The sequence below is a fragment of the Sciurus vulgaris genome, assembly GCF_902686455.1.
Source record: "Sciurus vulgaris genome assembly, chromosome: 15".
Lineage (NCBI taxonomy): Eukaryota > Metazoa > Chordata > Mammalia > Rodentia > Sciuridae > Sciurus > Sciurus vulgaris.
The window spans coordinates 37,412,787-37,433,417 of NC_136476.1; the positions used below are offsets into that span (position 1 = coordinate 37,412,787).

At 41.1% G+C, this 20,631-nt stretch overlaps 1 protein-coding gene across 3 annotated transcripts in view; it reads left to right on the top strand.

Moving 5' to 3' along the window:
• The window catches only part of ADAMTSL1 (ADAMTS like 1), a 381,058-nt gene that overhangs the window by 305,260 nt on the left and 55,167 nt on the right, over nucleotides 1–20,631 (top strand). For all 3 annotated transcript variants that reach the window (XM_079113153.1, XM_079113154.1, XM_079113152.1), the window contains 2 exons: nucleotides 9,609–9,788; nucleotides 13,305–13,439. In XM_079113153.1, coding sequence (XP_078969279.1) covers nucleotides 9,609–9,788; nucleotides 13,305–13,439 — 315 coding nt within the window. The remainder of the gene's footprint in view (nucleotides 1–9,608; nucleotides 9,789–13,304; nucleotides 13,440–20,631) is intronic.

Genomic DNA, 20,631 nt, shown 5'->3' on the forward strand with positions numbered 1-20,631 from the left:
GCAGGCAAGACTGTAGAACATCCATGGCCCTCAGGAAGCCTCCAGGCTGTACAGACACGTCGTGAGCTTCAGTCTGGTGGAGTCCCGAGGGTAACAGTAGCATGGAGGCTTTGAAGCTTGGCCAGGTGAGCTGGGACTTAACTGTGGGAGTCCATGAATGTCTGGCCAGGGAGGCAAAGGCAGAGAGGGCCTCTGAGGCACTGCGCCTCCACGAGAGTACGCCACCAGCAAGGCACGGAATGGCCTGAGGAAGAGGACTGGGAGGGAGAGGCCAGGTAAGACTGAGGGATGATTTTTTTGAAGGACCTTCTTTTTTTTTTTTTGTTTTTTAATTGTAATCATAAATTTACATACAGTAATGTTGTTTGATTCATTCTGTTATTTTTCCCTTCCCCCCACCCCTCCCACCCTTCTTTACCCTCTATACAGTACTTTCTTCCTCCATACTTGCCCCCCTCCCTAACCCTAACTCTAACCCTAACATTAACCCTTCCCTCCCCCCCTTTATGTGTCATCCTCCACTTATTAACGATATCATTCGTCCTTTGGCTTTTTGAGATTGGCTTATCTCACTTAGCATGATATTCTCCAATTTCATCCATTTGCCTGCAAATGCCATAATTTTGTCATTCTTTATGGCTGAGTAATATTCCATTGTGTATATATACCACAGTTTCTTTATCCACTCATCAATTGAAGGGCATCTAGGTTGGTTCCACAGTCTGGCTATTGTGAATTGAGCAGCTATGAACATTGATGTGGCTGTATCTCTGTAGTATGCTGATTTTAAGTCCTTTGGGTATAGGCCAAGGAGTGGGATAGCTGGGTCAAATGGAGGGTCCATTCCAAGTTTTCTAAGGAATCTCCACACTGCTTTCCAGAGTGGCTGCACTAATTTGCAGCCCCACCAGCAATGGATGAGTGTACCTTTCTCCCCACATCCTCGCCAACACCTGTTGCTTGTATTTTTGATAATCGCCATTCTAATTGGGGTGAGATGGAATCTTAGGGTGGTTTTGATTTGCATTTCTCTTATTACTAGAGATGTTGAACATTTTTTCATATGTTTATTGATTGCTTGTACATCTTCTTCTGTGAAGTGTCTGTTCATTTCCTTAGCCCATTTGTCGATTGGATTATTTGTATTCTTGGAGTAGAGTTTTTTGAGTTCTTTATAGATTCTGGAGATTAGTGCTCTATCTGAAGTATGATTGGCAAAGATATTCTCCCACTCTGTAGGCTCTTTCTTCACATTACTGATAGTTTCCTTTGCTGAGAGAAAGCTTTTTAGTTTGAATCTATCCCAGTTATTGATTCTTGCTTTTATTTCTTGTGCTATGGGAGTCCTGTTGAGGAAGTCTGGTCCTAGGCTGACATGTTGAAGATCGGGACCTACTTTTTCTTCTATAATCTGCAGAGTCTCTGGTCTGATTCCAAGGTCCTTAATCCATTTTGAGTTGAGTTTTGTGCAGGGTGAGAGATATGGGTTTAGTTTCATTCTGTTGCATATGGATTTCCAATTCTCCCAGCACCATTTGTTGAAGAGGCTATCTTTCCTCCATTGCATATTTTTGGCGCCTTTGTCTAGTATTAGAAAGTTGTATTTATTTGGGTTTGTGTCCGTGTCCTCTATTCTGTACCATTGATCTACCTGTCTATTTTGGTACCAGTACCATGCCGTCTTTGTTACTATTGCTTTGTAATAAAGTTGAAGTTCGGATATTGCGATACCCCCTGCTTCATTTTTCCTGCGAAGGATTGCTTAGCTATTCTGGGTTTCTTATTCTTCCAGATGAATTTCATGATTGCTTGCTCTATTTCTGTAAGGTACGTCATTGGGATTTTAATTGGGATTGCATTGAATCTGTATAGCACTTTTGGTAATATGACCATTTTGACAATATTAATTCGGCCTATTGAAGGACCTTCTTAAGAGATGAAATGCTTAGCTGTTTACTGGCCTCTCTAGTAAAGATCAGATGAGCACAAGAGAGAGAAGAGGTCACAGTAAGAGGAAACTAGAGCTTAGTCAAATCAGAAGTGGGCAGGAGTGGCTGACGACAGCCAATGTGTTAGGAGCTGTGATGCAGGCCTCGCCCTCCAGGAGGCCTTCCGCAGGCCACCCAGACCAGGAAGTCGCGGGACAGAAGGGCAGAGATTGTGCATAGTTATCCCACAGTGGACTGGCGCTAGGAAGGGCTCTTGTGCCAGGAGCAGCTCCGGTCCCCCTGTCACTCTGCTCCTCAGCTATGTCTCATGGGCCACCCACACCCAAATTCAAGCTCCCTAGTTACCTCCTGTCACCAAGGGACAAGCAGTGACATCCCCTGCTCTGGGGGTTTCTTCATCTTAGGTCTCATTTCCATCATCTACCTCCGATTGTAATTTGTAATGCCAGAAAACCCATTTCACAGTAAGTAGAAGGAAGATCTTACTCTGAGACATGTTGTTTCCAAAGAACAGCCAGGTCCGATTGTCTCTGAAATGTCCGGAGAGCTTTAACCAATCTGAAATAGAAATCTATCTTTGTAGCTGTGCATTAGTGCTTTGTAAAGCTTCCCTTGGCCTGTGCATTCAGCCTCATCAGGGAAGCTTCTAGAGCTAACCCTTTCAGGTTCTGTTATTCCCAGGTGGAGAGTAAGACAGTCTGTGACAGGGCTTGGCATGAATGAGCTGCCCCTCTGCAGGCATGAGCTGTGCCCACAGAGAGCATCACACCCACTGACCCCTGTGAACAGGCACCTTCAGCACAAACACTGTCCTAAGGCACAGGGACCTTGTATGTCTCCTTCTGAGACCTCTCAGAGAAAACAGGGAGCAAAACAAGGAAATGGACATTTTTTTTTTTTTTTTTTAGTTGTAGAGAGATCCAATTCCTTTAATTTAACCGGACATTTGAAGGACATTGAGAGAATCAGACCTCAGGTGAGGAGGTATTTCCACAGGGAATCTAGAACATTAAAAGCAGCTTTGACCCATTCTTGCATTCTGTCTGGGGCTCCATCCCCTGGATTTCATCCAGAGGCTCACTTGGTGATCCAGAACCTAGATTGTTTATATACAGTTTTTGCCTAACTATGATATTAAAGTATTTTTTTATTATTTTTATCCATAAAATGATTTGTTTGTAATAATCCTGATTAACTAAAAATAAATCTTTGTGTCTCTGTCATTTTGCCTGTTGTTCAACAAGATATTTATTCAGAGTGGGTGGGAAGAAGCCTGCTTTTGGTTAGACAGTGAACTTGCTAAACAAGGAAATCATCTTGGAGCTGAATCTCCAGTCACAATCCTGACAGCGCTACTAAATGCCAAATGGCAGGAGGAGCTACTTACACTTTCCTGCCATAATTGGCTTTTGCGGTCCTCTCCCTACGCTTGATCATCTCTACCAGGAGCTTAGGGACCTCCCAACTACTTGGATAAAATTCTCTAAGCCCCAGTAACATTTGCCAGGGGCTGACAATGAACTAGCTAGAGAATGAGCAAGCCCAGCCCTGGTTTTAGGCCGGAAAGGGACTTCACATGGGCCTGCTTAAAGGCTTCATGTCAAATTCGCTTGTGTTATTCCTTGGCAGTTTTTCATTGAATATCTAATCCAGGTTAGATTGGATGTCTTCTAATCCAAGAAGACAGAGATGAAGAAGGTAGAAATTTCAGGAAGCTCACTAGAAGGAGAAATATTAATAAATCCATAATTACCCAATGTGATATATACCTATATGTAGTTGTTGCTTTCTTATAAAATACTGAAGTATTGCAGGAACTATAGAAAACAGAAAAATAAAGAAAGGGTCAAAAAGGAAAGAAAATAACTTGTTCAAAGTCACACTGGCCAAACTCAACCACAGAGGACTTTGAAGCATATTTCCTTAATCATTACATTTCATCCTGCTTCCTTTTCACACAATAATAAACATTTGTCTGTGCCATGAATCCAATTTTAATGGATATATAATAGTCTAAGAATATTGCATGATCTATCTAGACTGAATTGTGTCCTTACATTTTTGCATTAACAGTTTTTCATTAAACAATGTTTTGCACACATGTGCTCTCAATTTATAAACTACAACTTCACAAATTCATCCCAACCCTCAAGCATTAAAAAAAAAGTGTTAAGCAATGAGTATGGTGGGGCTTATCCTTGAGGATGTTCCCTCCTACTGTACCACTTTCATCCTTGTTCTCTACTTGATAAGGGTTCAGAACCTGAGTAGGAAACAAAAGATCAAGGGAGGAAGGCACATTTCTATCAGTGGGAACAGAATGTGCAAAGGGCCTGAGGCAGAAAGAGAATGCCATGTTTAAAGAAGTGAAATATGGCTGGTGTGCAAAGTAGAGCTGGTAGTCTGGAGGGCAGAAAAGAAAGTGGCATAGGAGGCTGGGAAGTAGAGACCAACAAGAGCCACATCTTTCATAGATTATGGTACCGTTCAGTTTTTTTTTTTTTTTTTTTTTTATCTGAGGAGTGAGGGATACTTTTGAAGGATTTAAGGGATAAGATTAGCAGGACTAGTGGTGGAGACAAATGGTTCAGGAGCCAATTATTAGGTGGTATATTACTTAGAGGAAGTTGGATGGTGGAATCCCACAGTGTTATTCATGTCACGCTGATCCTGATGGTTCTCTTACCTTGAACACATGCCAGCAAGGTTATCTCTATCCTGTGAACCAGAGAGGGCAGAAACAGAGTAGAGGATGGTTGGGCAGGGTTTCAAGGACCGCACGTGGAAGTAGCACACATTCCTACTTCTCGCTTTCCTTAGCCACATGGTAATGACATGGGATGCTGGGAAATGTAGCCACACTGGGTAAAACAGAAGAGGACTGGTCTATGAATGGCCATGAGCGTCTGCCAGTCAGGCTAGAGGACTGCGAAAGGCCAAAGAAAACTTTCCTGACAGCCATGGTTCTGTAAAATCATTGCCAGAGCTGACATTTGAATGACTCCCTTTTCTTGCACCAAGCCACCCCCTGACACACACACATACCTAAGAAGCTTCTAGAACTTATCATGTAAAAGTACACTTTGGGATGCCCCACCTCAAGATGCTGACAAGCTGCCATGGTGCATGCGGCCTTCCAAATATAACAAATGGTCCAGTTAGCAAGAATATCCTGTCTGGGATGCTACCAAAAAAAAAAAAAAAAAAAAGAAGGAGAAGAAAAAAAAAAGAAAAATGGGGAGGGGGGGGCGGCATATTATAGCATCATGCTTCCTGGCAGCTCAGTGGAGATTAAAGGCACTAATCCTCATAATCGTATCCAGTTACAGCCCATTCAGACGAGACCCATTTATTGATCCTTTCAAGCAAGCAACAGGGAGAACATTGTGTTGTTGGAAAGATATGCCACAAGGGGAAAAAGCAAACACACATTCTTTTGGTTTCCTCTTTTTTTTTTTTTTTTTTGACACAAATAATACCAGGGAATCCAGTGTGGAGCCAGACCAAGTAGCTGGTCCAGAGCTTTAGACTTTGTTCTGTGATGGAGTGCATTTTCTACCATTTTTAAGGTGTTTCTTTCTATAGAGTGTACTGTCACCTTACAATTTAGATGACGACAAAAAGAAAGAAGAACGCTGCAGGACCTGACCAAGTTTTCTAGCAAGGGCAAACCAAGAAAACCAGCGCTTATGGATTCTGGAACCCTCTTCCTAACAAAAATAGTATTGTTACAATGACAGCAGAAAGACTAATTTTGAAATCAAAAAGTATTTAAAAGAATTTCACAGTTCGGAAATAACAACACAGGAGTTGGGATTTTCTCTAAAGAGGCTGTCTGATGTCATGGCGGGCTGTGCTGTAATCTGCTGAGATGGGGATCCTCTCAAAATCATCTTCTCTCTTTGGACCCCCCGCACTGCCATTATGAGTAATGGATGGGAAATAGGAGGACAGGGATTCTGCCCTGCTCTGATCCCTTAGAAATCCAAACTAATGTGACTTTAGGCAGATTTCTTAATCTCTTTAAGCCCTACTTTTCTCATCTATAAAATGGAGGGAATAATAGTACCTGCTTCATGGGATCATTGTCTATAAAATGTTTGGCTTATAGCAAATCTTTTAGTCAATATTATTTCCCCCCAGTGTGTTCAAGATACTTTTCCATAGCTCGGCACACTCACTACCTCAAGGGATTCTGAACATTAGTATTAGGCAAGTGTATCTGATTCCTTTTCAAGGGATTCCGTGGCACATCCAAGGCATAGTGAAGTTTCCTAAAGCATCATGTTTACCTTCCCTCCCTCCCCTTTTCCCTCCCTCCTCTTCCCCCCTCCTCCTCCCCCTCTTTTTCTCCCTCCCTCTCTCCCTCCCTCCCCTCCTCCTCCTTTTTCTTTTTCTCTCTCTCACAGGGGGAAGAGTGTACTGGGGTTTGAACCCAAGGGCACTCTACTCTTCAACTGCATTCCCAGCCCTTTTTATTTTATTTGGAGACAGGGTAGTCCTCAACTTGTCTCCTCCTTCCTGTTCCTTCCAAGTCACTGGGATGGCAGGAGTGTGCCCCTGAACCCAGCTCATCAATATTAGCTCTTAAGATTAAAAGGAAAATGAGCTCTATCATGCCTCAGCTGCTCTTTCTCTTTCCTTATTCCGTGTTCGCAATGTCAGGCAAATGTGTCCAAATGTCTTTTAAGTGTCATTTGCTGCCTAAGGCCCACCATCCCAGGTAGGAAATCCCCAAATGTGGCACTAGCACCAGTCCCTCATCAAACTCATGATGCAGGTCTGTGCTTGAGTGAGCCTGGGAGAAGTTTGCCAATAAAGACCCTGGGATTCCCGTCAGTCTGTGGTTCCAGTTTTACAGAGACTGCAGGTGTCTTCCTTCCATCGTTTTCTATCCTGAACATTTTCATTTCTGCCATGAACACCCCTGCTGTCCCTCCAGAGTTTAACCTTTTTGGTATATACTTAGTCGTCCTCTCAAACAAGCCTGATTTTATGGGTTCATGAGGCAAAGGGTAAAGCAGAGAAGGGAAGAGGTACCCAGCCAGTTCCTGAGGAAGTTGAGAAACAGCTCCCAGGTTTTTCTCCATCCCTGGGTTCCCTGGCTCCTTCCGCTCTCCCTCCTCCCTCAGTCTCACTTGTTCTTATTTTCTCTCTCCCCTGCATCTCTCTGCCTCTCAGGCCCAGGCCCAGACCCAAGGAGGACTCTGTGGTGAGCAGCAGGGAGTCCTGCTTCAGGACACTTCAATGCCACACCCAGAGGGAGCCGGGGTGTTGCCTGTGGAGACCCTCAGTCCTGCCCTGGGGGAGGAGTTTGCCCCCCTTTGCCATGGGAAACCCCCTTATGTTGAGAGAACTAAAAGCTCATTTCATTCAGTTCTCTCCTCTGCCTGCTTGCTCTAGAACCTGACTAGAGCCCTCCTCAAAAGAAGATGCCAGCAGGAAGTCCTACATCTGACAATTTCAAGGGAAAGGAGATGAATACTTGCAGAAAATGATTTGAAGGATCTCATTTCCCCCCTGTACTTTCAGGAGAGACATGACTGGGACTCTTTCTTTTTGACCTACTTTTCAGAGGCTTTCTTATAGATGCTGTAGTTTTGTTTTTGTTTTTTTTTTTTTTGTTTGTTTTGTTTTTTTTTTTTAATTGTAAAATCTGAGCTCAGGGTCTGGGGTCCAAGCTGTCATGGTCAAGTATCATGATGCTCTTGCTCTCCCTAGTGGTGCTACATTGAAAACTCAGCCTTTCTGCCCCTGATCACCTTTAGAGATGATGCCAGCCTGGCCCCTCTCACACATGTAAGCACCAGGCATCCCATTTTGAGCTGAGTTAGTCTCTGACTCTCCCTGATGTGATGAGGCTACAATATCTAAGTCTCCACCCCTTTTCATTAGTCTTCCAGCCATTTCTGAGGACAAGTATCAGGTACACAGGTAACTACTTGAAGACTTCAGTATCCCCAACATCAGACTGGCCAGTAAAGGCAACACTGCCCTTTGCCCCAGCGGCAAAGTCCGGCCCCATCTCAGGGAAAATACTGGACTAAAAGGTCTGCCTCTTTGGTTTTTCTTGGCATTGACCCCATTTTCCAGGATTTGACATTCTAAAAGTGCTCTGGAGACATGCCCAAGAGTTCTAGGAGTAAACTTCATGAACTGGATCAGCAAGCTGGGTGGTGTAAGGGATGAAGCTTTCTTCCCCTGGGAGACCTGTGAATCAATGCCATAGACTTTGAGTCTCCTAACTCACTCAGAGCCCAGCCTCCTACAGAGCCTCCTACAAGGACCATCTAGGAGGACTTACCTTCAACTGAGGCCTGCCTACCAACTCATCAACCACAAGGAAACTTCCTGAGGCATTCAGGCTATCCCAGAGCAGAGCCTGACTCCCAAAGACAGGCAGCTATCCCACCTAAGCACAGCCTAGCAGCTCTCACAGGCCATAGATGTGGATCGCAGTGGGGGCACAGTCCTCTCTGTTGGTCTATTTCCTCTTAGTGGCACTGATGCTCCATCTCTGTTCTCTCATTCTGAGAAGATAATATGTAGGCTTCCGTGTTAATCACCTCCCTGTCACTATAACAAAGCGTCTGTAATCGGCAACTTTTGAAGACAAAAATTGTAATTTTAGCTCACAGTTTTGGAAGTACTAGTCCATGATCGTTTGGACTTGTTGTTTTGGGCCTGTGGTGAGGCAGCACAGCATGGTGGGAGCATGTAGCAGAGATAAACCCATTCACCTCAGGACTAGGAAGCAGAAAAGAGTGAGGATGGGCCCAGGGTCCCCCCAATAATTAAAGACCTCCCACTAGGCCTCATTTCTTAAATAGCACCACACGGAGGCAAGCCTCTAATAGATGGCCCTTTAGAGAGTAGTTAAGATCCAAACTATAGTGGCTTCCAAAAATAGAAGCTTGTTTTGTCACCAAGTGTTGACTCTAGTAGGGATCTAGCAGCTTTTATTTGGGTCAGACATATATTTTAATGTTTTATAGCCTTTAACTTTTTTTTTTTTTTTTTAAATATATGTCTATGTAGGAAAATACACATATCATAAAGATACCGAGTAAACACTCCCCACCCCACCAACCAGGTCAAGAAACATTTCCAGTAGCCCAGCCCCTGTCCCCTTTCTCAGTCACAACCCCTCTGCCTCCATCCCACTTCCTTACTGGAATCACCACCTTGACTACTGACAATGTAGATTAGGGTTACCAGTTTGGGGGTTTTACTTAGAGAAACGAAATCATACTAGATATATATTCTTGTTTGTGGCTTTTCTTAATACTGTGTTGTCTCGTGTAGTCGTTGAGCCTTCTTTTCATGGATATGTAGATTTGGGTTTTTTTATTTTTACAAAGTCTTCTCCAAAGAATTTGGGCATTCTTCTACCGTAGCAAGTGCCCTTTACCAGCTGCCTGTTTCCTCTTCTTTTAATTGACCTCTCTCTTCCTGCCTCATCAGTGTAGGATTTAAAAGGCAAAAGATCTGGAGACAACTCAGAGGTCCAAGGTGTTATTTAGTTTGGCCAAAGGATACAGAAGACGCCCAGGCAGATGCTTCCTCAAGCAGCCATCAGAGGACCAGCCAAGAGGCTATAAACGCCTCTGTGTTCACCTGAATATGTTTGGCTGATGGATGTATTTTTTTTCTTCTTAGGTGTGCCTGAAGCTGAAGTCACTTGGTTCAGGAATAAAAGCAAACTGGGCTCCTCTCACCATCTGCATGAGGGCTCCTTGCTGCTCACAAATGTGTCCTCCTTGGATCAGGGCCTGTACTCCTGCAGGGCAGCTAATCTTCATGGAGAGCTTACTGAAAACACCCAACTCCTGATCCTAGGTAAAAACCTCAAAGCTCACTGCCTCAGTGGACCCCGGGGGTGACTATCCAACCCACTCTCTATCTTCAGTTTTTCCTAACTCAGTTAAAAAGGCAAATTCAGTATCTCTTCATTTCTCCCCACTTTCAGGCTTTCCAATAGAAAGCACACAGACCAGGGGCCAGGCAAACATGAACTTGAACCCTGGATCTGCCTCTTACTTACTTTGTGGCCTTGAGCAAGCCCCTGCCCCTTGCTGGTCTTAGTTGCTGGCCTCTACGTGGAGGCCTGCCAAACAAGGACCGCCCACATTGTAGGGGAAGCAGGGGTGTCAAAAAAGATAGCAGATGTATAGCAACTCGTCTGAATTCCTGTGCTGAAGATTTCTTAGAGAACCAGATGAAAACTGTGAAGTCCCCTCCAAAGAAATATTCATATAAGATTTTTGACACAGTTCCAAGAAGTTCGTAATCTAGTCTACATAGCCTCCCCACATGCATGTCCCAAATACAGGAACCCCTGACTAAAGAGTCTAGCATGGTTCCCGGCATAAAATAGGTATTTAAAAATAAGAACAAGTGCTAGGGCACCATCCACCAGCTGCTGTTGCCCAAAGCCAAGCACTGCCATCTTGCAAGTCTTTGCTTTTTTGGTTCTCTAGACTAGGAACTTCTCTTCTTCCCACTGAGTCTGGGGGTTAATGAGATAGAGAGGGAAAAAACTTTGGGCGGGGGGGGGGGGGGGTGTCTTACTCTTTAAAAAACAAATTATTAGAGCATTTGTGCTTGCTTTCTCACCAAGAAAAGCGAAAATATGAAAAATAGTTACTTGCCACACATACATATGTAAATATACCTTATGAACTTCCTCAGGGGAAAATAATTAAACTTTAGACTTCTGCTTTCATATCCAAAGTTGATGATATACCAAAGCACCGGTTCTCTAGCCCCCACCCACTCAGCTTTCATACCCCAAATGGGGTTTCATCTCACTAGTGGCTGCATAAACCTCCAGCCATCATAGGAAGCCACAGAAAATTGGCTCAGAGAAAGAAGGATGTCATTTGTTTTTCGTTGGGTTTCATCCAGCTGAGCTGCTAATGTGGAGCCTGGAGGCCAGGGACTATTGCCCCACACTGAGTTATGGTGCTTGTTGATGGTTTTTTTCTCCCTAGTAACCCTTCCATGCTATTTCTGCTAACAGATGAAAGTGTGAGATGGTGGCCGCTACTGTGGCATTGCCAATGAAGTATGTGCAGTGTGAGCCAGCTGCTTAGTTTCTACTGCATTCCAACCCTAACACAGTGTGACCATGAATATGGTGTTCAAAAGGCATGAAGTCTTCCCCATTTTACTCAAACTGGGTGGGGAAAAATCACTGTGAAAACTTTAGGACTTTTCTTGATCCAAGTCTTGATTTCTTTTTTTTTTTTTTTTTTCTTTTAGATGTTGATGTACCTTTATTTTATTCATTAATTTATATTTTATTCTTTAATTTATATGCAGTGCTGAGAATCGAACCCAGTGCCTCACACTTGTTAGGCAAGCTCTCTACAACTGAGCCACGACCCCAGCCCCAAGTCTTGGTTTCTTAATCAAAGATTATCAGTTTTTATAGGTACATTAGAAACACAGAAGACATGATTTGTAATCCACAAAAATATGGCTTAATTTTTAAAAGGGGAGTGATGGATAAAGCTGAAACTTCATGGCAAGTCCTGTGATTTAACCTGTAACATAAAGTATGCAGAATAATGAGACAAACTTTCATTCATTCATCTAGATGAAGTCATTGGATGAATATTCACTGAGTGTTACCTCTAAGTCCATGTCAGCTGGACTCTTGTAGAGCTTTAGGAGAAATGCAAGAAGTGTCCTCCACCCCTGAAGAATTTAGTTTCCCTGGAAAGATAAAACGTGCATGCACCAAAGAAGAGAAATACAGTAGAAGCCACAAAGAGGGGCTGATGTTTGACCCAAGGAGATCAGATTATTTTTCAGATAGGAAACAGACTCCCCTTTTTGCTTTCACTAAATAAACAAAGACTTCTTGAGTTTTAAACCTGAATATTAAGGAAAAAGGGAGGAAAAGAGACTAGCACTGAGTAAACAGCTACCATTAGTTCCAAAGATCTTGGTATTCCAGAGTAGAAAACCAATCTTGGAAAGGAACCCATATTACTGATGAGGAAACTAAGGGTAAGTGGGATTAAGTGACTTCCCAAGGTACTGAATGACAGAGCTATGTCTCAAACTGAGGATTCCTGAATCCAAGCATGGTGTTTTCCCTATACCTTTTGAAGAGGGTTTTTAAGAGTTCTATTTCATATAGGGATAAATAATCTCAGGTTCACTATTATTTTCTCTGTCTGATGGTTTTGGCAATCAAAGATGGAAAGACAGAAGGGATGTTTCTGAAGTAGACTTAGACACCACCAGGGAGTAAAATGGAAGTCTTATTTATTTACCATCCCGGGCAAGTACCTAACAAGGGGCCAAGCACGTGGTAGGGACCTTGCCAATCCCTGTTGAAATGACCATCAATTACAAGAGCAATACTTGTGCTTCTCATTCCACTCCACCAAGTGCTCTGGAGAAAAGAGAGTCATTTGGCCTTGGGAGTGGGAACAGCAGTGCTTCAAGAGATACAGGGAGAAGGACAAAGGGATTCTGCTGTTTCCCAGCAGAATCCAGATCATTCCACTACTAGGTTCAGTATGTAGTTGCCTTTTTATTTGTCTAGTAGAAATGATAAGCTACTATGTCTCCTATTTCTGTCACTTTTAGCTCTGGTTAGCTGTGACTTCTGATGGCTTTAGCCCTAACTCCATGTAAGGTTTTGAATGATAAGGCATTCAATGGAAACCTCCTCCTATCTTATTTATCTGGGTTCTACTTGGGCATAAAATTGAGACCACAAACAAATCAATTTTCCAAATGGATATTTTTCTTCATAGAAAAGCGACTCAGGTTCTTTTAAATAAGAAATTCCTGTGGCATATTTCTGTCTGTTGGGACAATAACAAAGTGCCTCTCTCTAAGAATGTTATAAGAATTAAATGAAAAACGGAATGAAAACTATTATCTCACAACTTGGCATATATCGAATGCTAATGTTATCTTTAAAAAATTTTTTTTATAATATGGTTTAACTTATCTGCAAAGTTATATGGACCCAGTGGTGATGTGACATAAAGTAAGGAACCCCTGAAGTTAACATGCCTGTTTTTTATTACCTCATTACTTCAGGCATCAAATATCAATTGTTTGAAATTCAGACTCACCTTGATAAGTATACCTCCTCCAAGGTAAAAATGATATTAAGAGTCAATATTAATAATACCTGGGGATGTGGCTTAGTGGTAGAGTGCTTGGCTAACATGCACAAGACCCTGGGTTTGATCCCCAGCACTGCAAAAAATGATAATTATAATAATAGTAATATCTGTCTTATACACACATGCCTACCACCTCTCTCTGTCCCTTAATACAGGCTATATGCTTCAACCTCTTGACTCACCATCTGTCTTCTTGCAGATCCCCCCCATGTCCCCACACAGTTGGAAGATATCAAGGCCTTACTCTCAGCCACTGGACCGAACCTGCCTTCAGTGCTGACATCTCCAATGGGAACACAGCTGGTCCTGGATCCTGGGAATTCCGCTCTCCTTGGTGAGCCCAACCCTCTGAAACATTGGGCAAAAATCCAGGGCTGGACAGGATTTATGGATGGGTGACTACTTGCAGGTGGGAGGAGGCAGCAGTGGGGGGTGGCCAACAGGAAATCACTAAATTGCCTACAGAATCCAGACTCACCAGTGGAAACTTGGCTGAGGTTCCATATGGAGTGAGTGCTGTTCTCAGTCTGGACTCTATAGCTTGTCTAGATTCCAATATGGCTCCTTTCTGAGTTATCTTGGGCTGATGCCGCAGCCCAGATCTTCTTGATCTGGGTGATTCAGTGAACTTTGAGAAAGATACAGGAGTAAAGGACTGCTGTCTCTTTTCCCATTCCCCAATAGCCCCATGGCCTCCTCCTACCTAAACAGAGCAATAATCAGCTTTCAAGGACAAAGCTGCAATGTCAGCACCTTTCTACAGCCAGTGATTCTGTTTGGGCCAGCCTTCTACAACAGCGTCTAAAGTTAGCCCAGTTGGACTCCTCAAGGCAAAACCTTCCCAGCACTTAGCATTGGGAACCTTCACCAAATTATTGCCTCTCAGACAGGTGCCCTCTGATAGCAGAGAATTGTGCAAAGGCATCTCAGTCCTCACACCAGAAACACGGAAATGCCAAAAGGACCTTCACACATGACTTCTGGAAATAATCAAGGTGGAGAAAAGAGTTCTTTTCTCTACCAAAGTGTTACAGGGAAAAATAAGCCTGTGCACATTAGGGGCAGGGTGCGTATGGGAAAGCTCTGTGCCTTCCTTTTGATTGTGCTGTGAATCCAAAACCTAACACTGCTTAGGAAGGAAAAGGAAAGAAAAGTTTTTCACTACTTTCTAAAAACAGTAAACAGTAACAACAAAGCCTGCAAAGTGTGGGAAATCTTCACACTAACTCTCTGTGACCCCAAATGTTGATAATTATAACTAGAATTATTCCCTTGGCTCAAAGTTTAAAGTTTTGCTACTCTTCTACCCACCAACTAACAAGTAACAAAGTCAAATGAATTCCTGATTATATTGGTGATGACTTATCAAGATGGCCAAGGAAGGACTTCACGAGTTTAGAATTAGAGCTCAGAGAGAGTGCTTTTAATTTTCATTTTCTGAAATTAACAGAGTCCTCATATTTATCAGCACATGAAAAAGACTTCTGATTTCTCTATTTCTGATGTGGATAAAAATAAGACCCAAATACAGTTAACAAGTAGCCATATTCTGTTTCTCATAACTTAGAAAAGCTTGGCGTTGAGTTTTTCCATATCACAACAATCAAAATTCATAGAAGTTTCAAATTGCATAGTTTCTTTGGCTTACAATTGATAAACTTTTTCCAAATTAAGTATGTGTATTATGAATTTCTTTTTAGTGGTGAGTCTAAAACTCATCACTAAAAGGAAACAGTCTAAAACTCATCGCTATAAAAAATTATCATCACTGTTCATCACAGCCCAGTCACTAGCAGGACAGGCAGCAACTGTTTAGTTTCAAGTTGTTTAACTCTTTTGGGTCACTCAGGTGCCATTCAACATGCTGGAAAAGTTAATCTGCTCATATTTTTCCATGATAGCTTTACTTTCTTTCTCCTTTATTCTGGAATAATATTTTGTCTCATTTTAGCCACGGGCAATAAGAATTTATTGTGTTTTATGCTCCTGCATTCCACTGCTAGTTTATGGTGCTTTGTTACCTAAGACTGGTATTTAAATTTAACAGTTAAAAGACACCTTAATATCCTAGTCCATATCCAGACTGCTCTATCTGAATGAGACAGTGAGTCAGTACCCATAAAGTCCCTGATCATAACCGCCTGGGAAAAATGGACTCTAGCAGTCAATGTCAGCATCATGTCAACACTATTACAGAACCAGGGAGATCTGCATGGGGTTGTGGAAACAAACTAGGGACTGATGTCAAATATCAGGACTTTGAAAAAAAAAAAAAAAGGTCATTTGAGACAGAATTTCTATGATGTTTTGGAACTGAGCACTAAAGGATGAATGAGATTGAAATAGGCAAGAAGGAAGTGAAATGGCATTCATGGTTTTTAAAAAAAAAAAAAAAAAAAAAAAGTCTTATGTCCTGGGATGAAAATGTGCAAAATACTTACCAGTGTTTGTTCAGAATCAGCTGTATACCTCCACTGCTTCAAGGCTGAGAACAGGCAGCTAAACTGTGGTAGAAACTACTCCATCAACACCAGCAAGCCTCAGCCAGAGTCGATCCACTCAGATTTGTCCCAAACCCTCACCTCAGCAGTTCTCACGCCCTCTCTCCACCTTGAACTTCCTAGCTAGTGACTCATTCTGGTCCGCTAGTCCAGTTGTTCCCAGTCAGACAGGCTACCATCCCTGGCTCCTAAAGATAGCCCTTTCAGACCAGAGTGTGTTCTAGGAACAAGAAATTGGCCAGCAAGACCCAAGAGGTGATTTTGTGCAGGGTCGCTGAGAAATAGAAATCATAAGTGGCATCAAATTGTGGAGGGCCTTGATTAGCAGACTAACGAAGTAGATTTACCTCTGTGGGAAATAGGGACAGATGTTGAGATGGTTTTTAAATAAGAAAATGATGTAGCAAAACTAACATGCAAGAATGCATCTGACTTTCCACGGGAATAATCAATGGGGGTGGGGGGGCATTAATGAAGAAATCCTCTGTTGAGGGTAACAAGTATTCTAGATCAAAGTGGAAATATGTGGCAAAGATACTGTTAATCACTCCTCCCACAGCCTAGGCATCCCTAATTATGATATTCTTCTTCACTCAGTCCAGGTACAGCCTTGAGATTCATTTTAACATTCCCACCAAGCCCAGTGGCAGTTGATATACAGGATGAAAATCATGTGCTCACTCTGTTGTGGCCAGTGAGTGGTGAGATTCTGGTGTATGTATTTCTCCCATGTGCAAGGGTAGCCAGCTGTGAAAGATTCATGTTCTGTAATGCTGCATGGTTCTGTGGCAGAGATGGCAGGCAACTCACGGACCTTAATTTTCCTGTTTCATGGGAGGAGGGGGAGAAAGGAGATTTGGGGGTCTTTAAAGCCAAGTCTCAGAGCTAACTCTTCTTCATTGAGACTTGAGTATTCAGATTCCAGTAGGTAACTTGATTCAAGAAATAGCTACTTCACTTATCAGACACACTGGCCTTGATTCCCCTTTAAGTCACAGCTAAAGCAAGAAGGAATGTTGACTGAGCAACACAGGCCTGGGCCCTTCTGGGCCTCATGCTCCATGACCATAAAATGGAAATTTGTGGCTCAAGTCCCTTTTACTCTCACACTCTGGACTACCTGACTTAGACATGGAAGATGCCCAATGGGGCCTTAGCCACATTGAGCAGATCTCTGGATCCATTGTCCTAAGCAAGATATGTGCTATTGTTTCCCTCAGAGAGGTCAAAACTGTCAGCTGCTCTGGAGGGCAAGTCCTATGCTATTACCTTTGGTGGTCGAGACCTAAAGCAACACTGCCCAGGGCTCCATTTTTAGAAGAGCAGCTTCTCCTGCCTCACTGAAGCACCCAAACCTTTTTTCAGCCTTCAGTTAAATGTTGGTTTTGGCTACCAAGGTCTAAGACTATTATTTCTTATAGTATTCATTTATAGGGTATTAGCATTGATTTTTAAAAATAACTTTTATTGAAGTTTTTATTATAAGTAATACATCTTTATTATACAGCAATTAAAAATAGAAGTGAAAAAAATAAAATGAAAATTATCTATAATTAACTAACTCTGAGATAAGCAGCGCAAATACCTTTTTCCTAGACATTAATATACACATTTTATATTTTTATCTAAAACAAAATATATTCTATATACTGCTTGTAACTTTTTTCACTTAATGATATATAACAAAACTTTCCATGTTGCTTCATATTTTTCTGTGGTTTAGCATTTAATGGCTGCATTGGCAGGAGATACCATGTTTTATTCAACCAGTTCTCTAAAATTGGGCTTTTAGGTTGTTTGCAATCTTTTGCTATTATTTAAAAAATAGATATGGTAAAGATTCTTATTTCTAAGTCCTGTTTACTCAAGATCAATCCCCAAAGGTAGGATTACTGTGTCAAGTGCTTTGTGTATTTTGGAGCTTATTATATGTTATCAAATTGCCTTCTCTTAAAGTTTTTTTGTTGTTGTTTTTGTTTTGGTACTGGGGGGTTGAACTCAGGGGCGCATCCCCAGCCTTTTTTATTTTTATTTTTGAGACAGATTCTTGCTAAGTTGCTTAGAGCCTCACTAAGTTGCTGAGCCTGACTTTGAACTCATAATCCTCCTGGCTCATCCTCCTGAACCACTGGGATTACAGGCATGCACCACCACACCCTGATCCAACAAAGTTTTATCCATTTATATGGCCCCCAAAACCAAATGAGAGATCTCATTCCTCCAAGGGTTATCAACTCTAAATATGGCCAAGAGTTGTTACATGTACCATTTTAACTGGTGAATACACAATAGTATAAAATACAATTGAAAAATGTTATAAAAACATTTTTATTTCTTTCTGTGATTTTAAATGATTTGGATTTTAAATATTTAGCAATCATCTATATTCATTTATGAATTGCTCATTCAGGTCTTTTGTTCATTTTTTTTTTTTCCAAATTCAAATGTGAATTTATTGACTCTGATAAGCACTTTAAAACTGCTTATAATAATTATATCAAGTAAAGAGATACAATTTAAGATAGTAATTGTATCAGTCTGAGATTACAGAATGATGATATTCCAATCATGCACAAGTAGGAAACAATGTCTATGGAATTATGGAATCATAATTATGTAAATATATTGTAGAATATAGGCTTAATGTAAAATATTAAATATTTAACAAACAATGCTTTATGTAGGACAAATTAAACAATGAATAAATATGATAAAATGTTTAAAAAAATTTTTTTAAAAACCAATATTTCCTGTTTGGCCTACCAAGTATATTAAGTATTTCCAAAGAGAAGAGTTATTCTCCTAGTTGTAAAAAAAAATTGATAATGATTTAACAGGATAAAATCTTAAACTTGAGTCTCCTAAACAAGATCCAGAAAATGGGTCTTTATTAGTCCTTGATTGGTAAACTGTTCTTTGATAAATGCCAGGCATGGTGGCACATGCCTATAATCCCAGCAACTCTGGAGGATGAGGCAGGAGGATCACAGGTCTGAGGCCAGTCTGGGCAACTTAGACTCTGATCACAGAGATGAGCAGCCCCGAAGGGTCTTTGCTTTTGCTGACTGTGCTTCTGTACTTCCCACCAGCTGCTTCTGCCGCCATCTTGGCACGGAGGGCCTTTTGTTCATTTTTAATAGATTTCTTTTTGTTGATTTATAAGATACAAATACATGTTTAATGTACATCTGACAATTTGATATTTGACATGCAATAAATAAGACATATTTAAAGTCTAAAGTTTTGTTTTGATATAGGTATATACTTGTGAAACCATCACCACAATCAACATGGTGAGCATATTCATCCCCCCGCAGAAGCTACCTCAGACCCCTTTGTAATTGTTCCGTGACACTCTTGCCCCCACCACCGCTCCTACCCAATCACTGATCTGCTTCTGATCAGTATAGAGTAGACTGCATTTCCTAGAATGTTATATAAAATGAACCAGACTATTAGGGTTGTTACTCCTTTCAGTCAGGATAACTATTTTGAGACTCATCTATATTGTAACATGTATCAATGAAATATTTTATTGCTGACTAATGTTCCATTTTATAAAACTACAGTTTTTTTTTTTAATCATTCACCAGTTGAGGAACTGAATGATCACTTGTAGCTTCTAGTTATTACAGAGAAAGCTGCTATAAAAATTCACATCCTAACCTTCACTTGATTAAACACATCTCACTTTTCTTGATTAAACACATAGGAATACCATGGCTGAATTATATGGCAGGTGTATGATTAACATTTTAATAAACAGCCATCCTGTCTTACTATGTGGTTGCATTACTTGGCATTGCCAACGGCAGTGTATGAAATTCTAGCCTCCACATCTTCACCAAAGCTTGCTCTGGTTAGTCTTTTTAGTCTTAGACTTTCTACTGCATGTATGGTGATGTTTCCTGGTTTTCAATTTTATTTTCCTAACTAATACTGTTGAACATCTTTTCATGTACTTCTTTACCACTTTAATTTCTTGAGTGAAATGTCTGTTTCATAATATTTCGCCGGGTTTCTTTTAAATTAGGTTGTTTACCTGTTATTGAATTTGAAGTGTTCATTGTATGCTTTGAAGACTGATCTTTTATCAGATATCTGATTTTCAGATATTTTGCCCATATCAGAGGCTGTCTTTTCATTCTCGTAACACTGTCTTTCAAAGGAAGAATATTTGTATTTTGGTGAAATTCTGGTTATTAATTATTTTCTATTATTGATAGTTCTCTTGTTGTGTTTAAGGAATTTTTGCCTAACCCAAGGTCTCAAAGATTTTCTTCCATGTTTTCTTCTAGTAGTTTTGTATTTTGGGGTTTTATAGTCAAGTCTATGATTTATTTTGAGTTATTTTTGTATACAGTGAGAAGTACATTTTGAAGTTTGTTTTTAAGCATGTGGATAGCCCATTTCTATACTACCGTTGTTGAAAGGATTATCCTTCCTCCAATGAGTTCCTTTTGTAGAATATCAATTATCTCTATTTCATTGATATATTTGTGACTTTACACCAAAACCACATTCTACTCAATGTCCTACGAATCATGAGGTTTCCCAGTCTGACTGGTGGCAACAGGAACTATATCCTACCCTGAGTAACAAGCACTGGTGCCATGTAGCCAGTATAGCACCAACCTTTTCTTAAGCTGTGTGACCACCAATTAACTTTCTAGGGTAATATTTTACCCTGCCTCAGGTAGTTTTTACTTGCATACACTGATCTCAAGTCAGCTGAATATTCAAGGGGGATCCTGCGTAGTTTTATAAAAACCACTTGTGTTTGTAAACAAAATGTTTTCATAACACAACCACACCATTCTATGTCTTGTCCATGGTTGCTTGCACACCAAGGAACAGAGTTAAATATTGCCACAAGCCTAATGCATTTTCTGTCTGGCCCTACACAGAAAAATGTTTGCCAACCCATGATCTGATTTCTCCACAATATTTTTTAGAAAGGATGCTGAGGTCTACAATGGTGATCACACATCCTGTTTCCACGGGTCATATTCTTTCCACTGTATC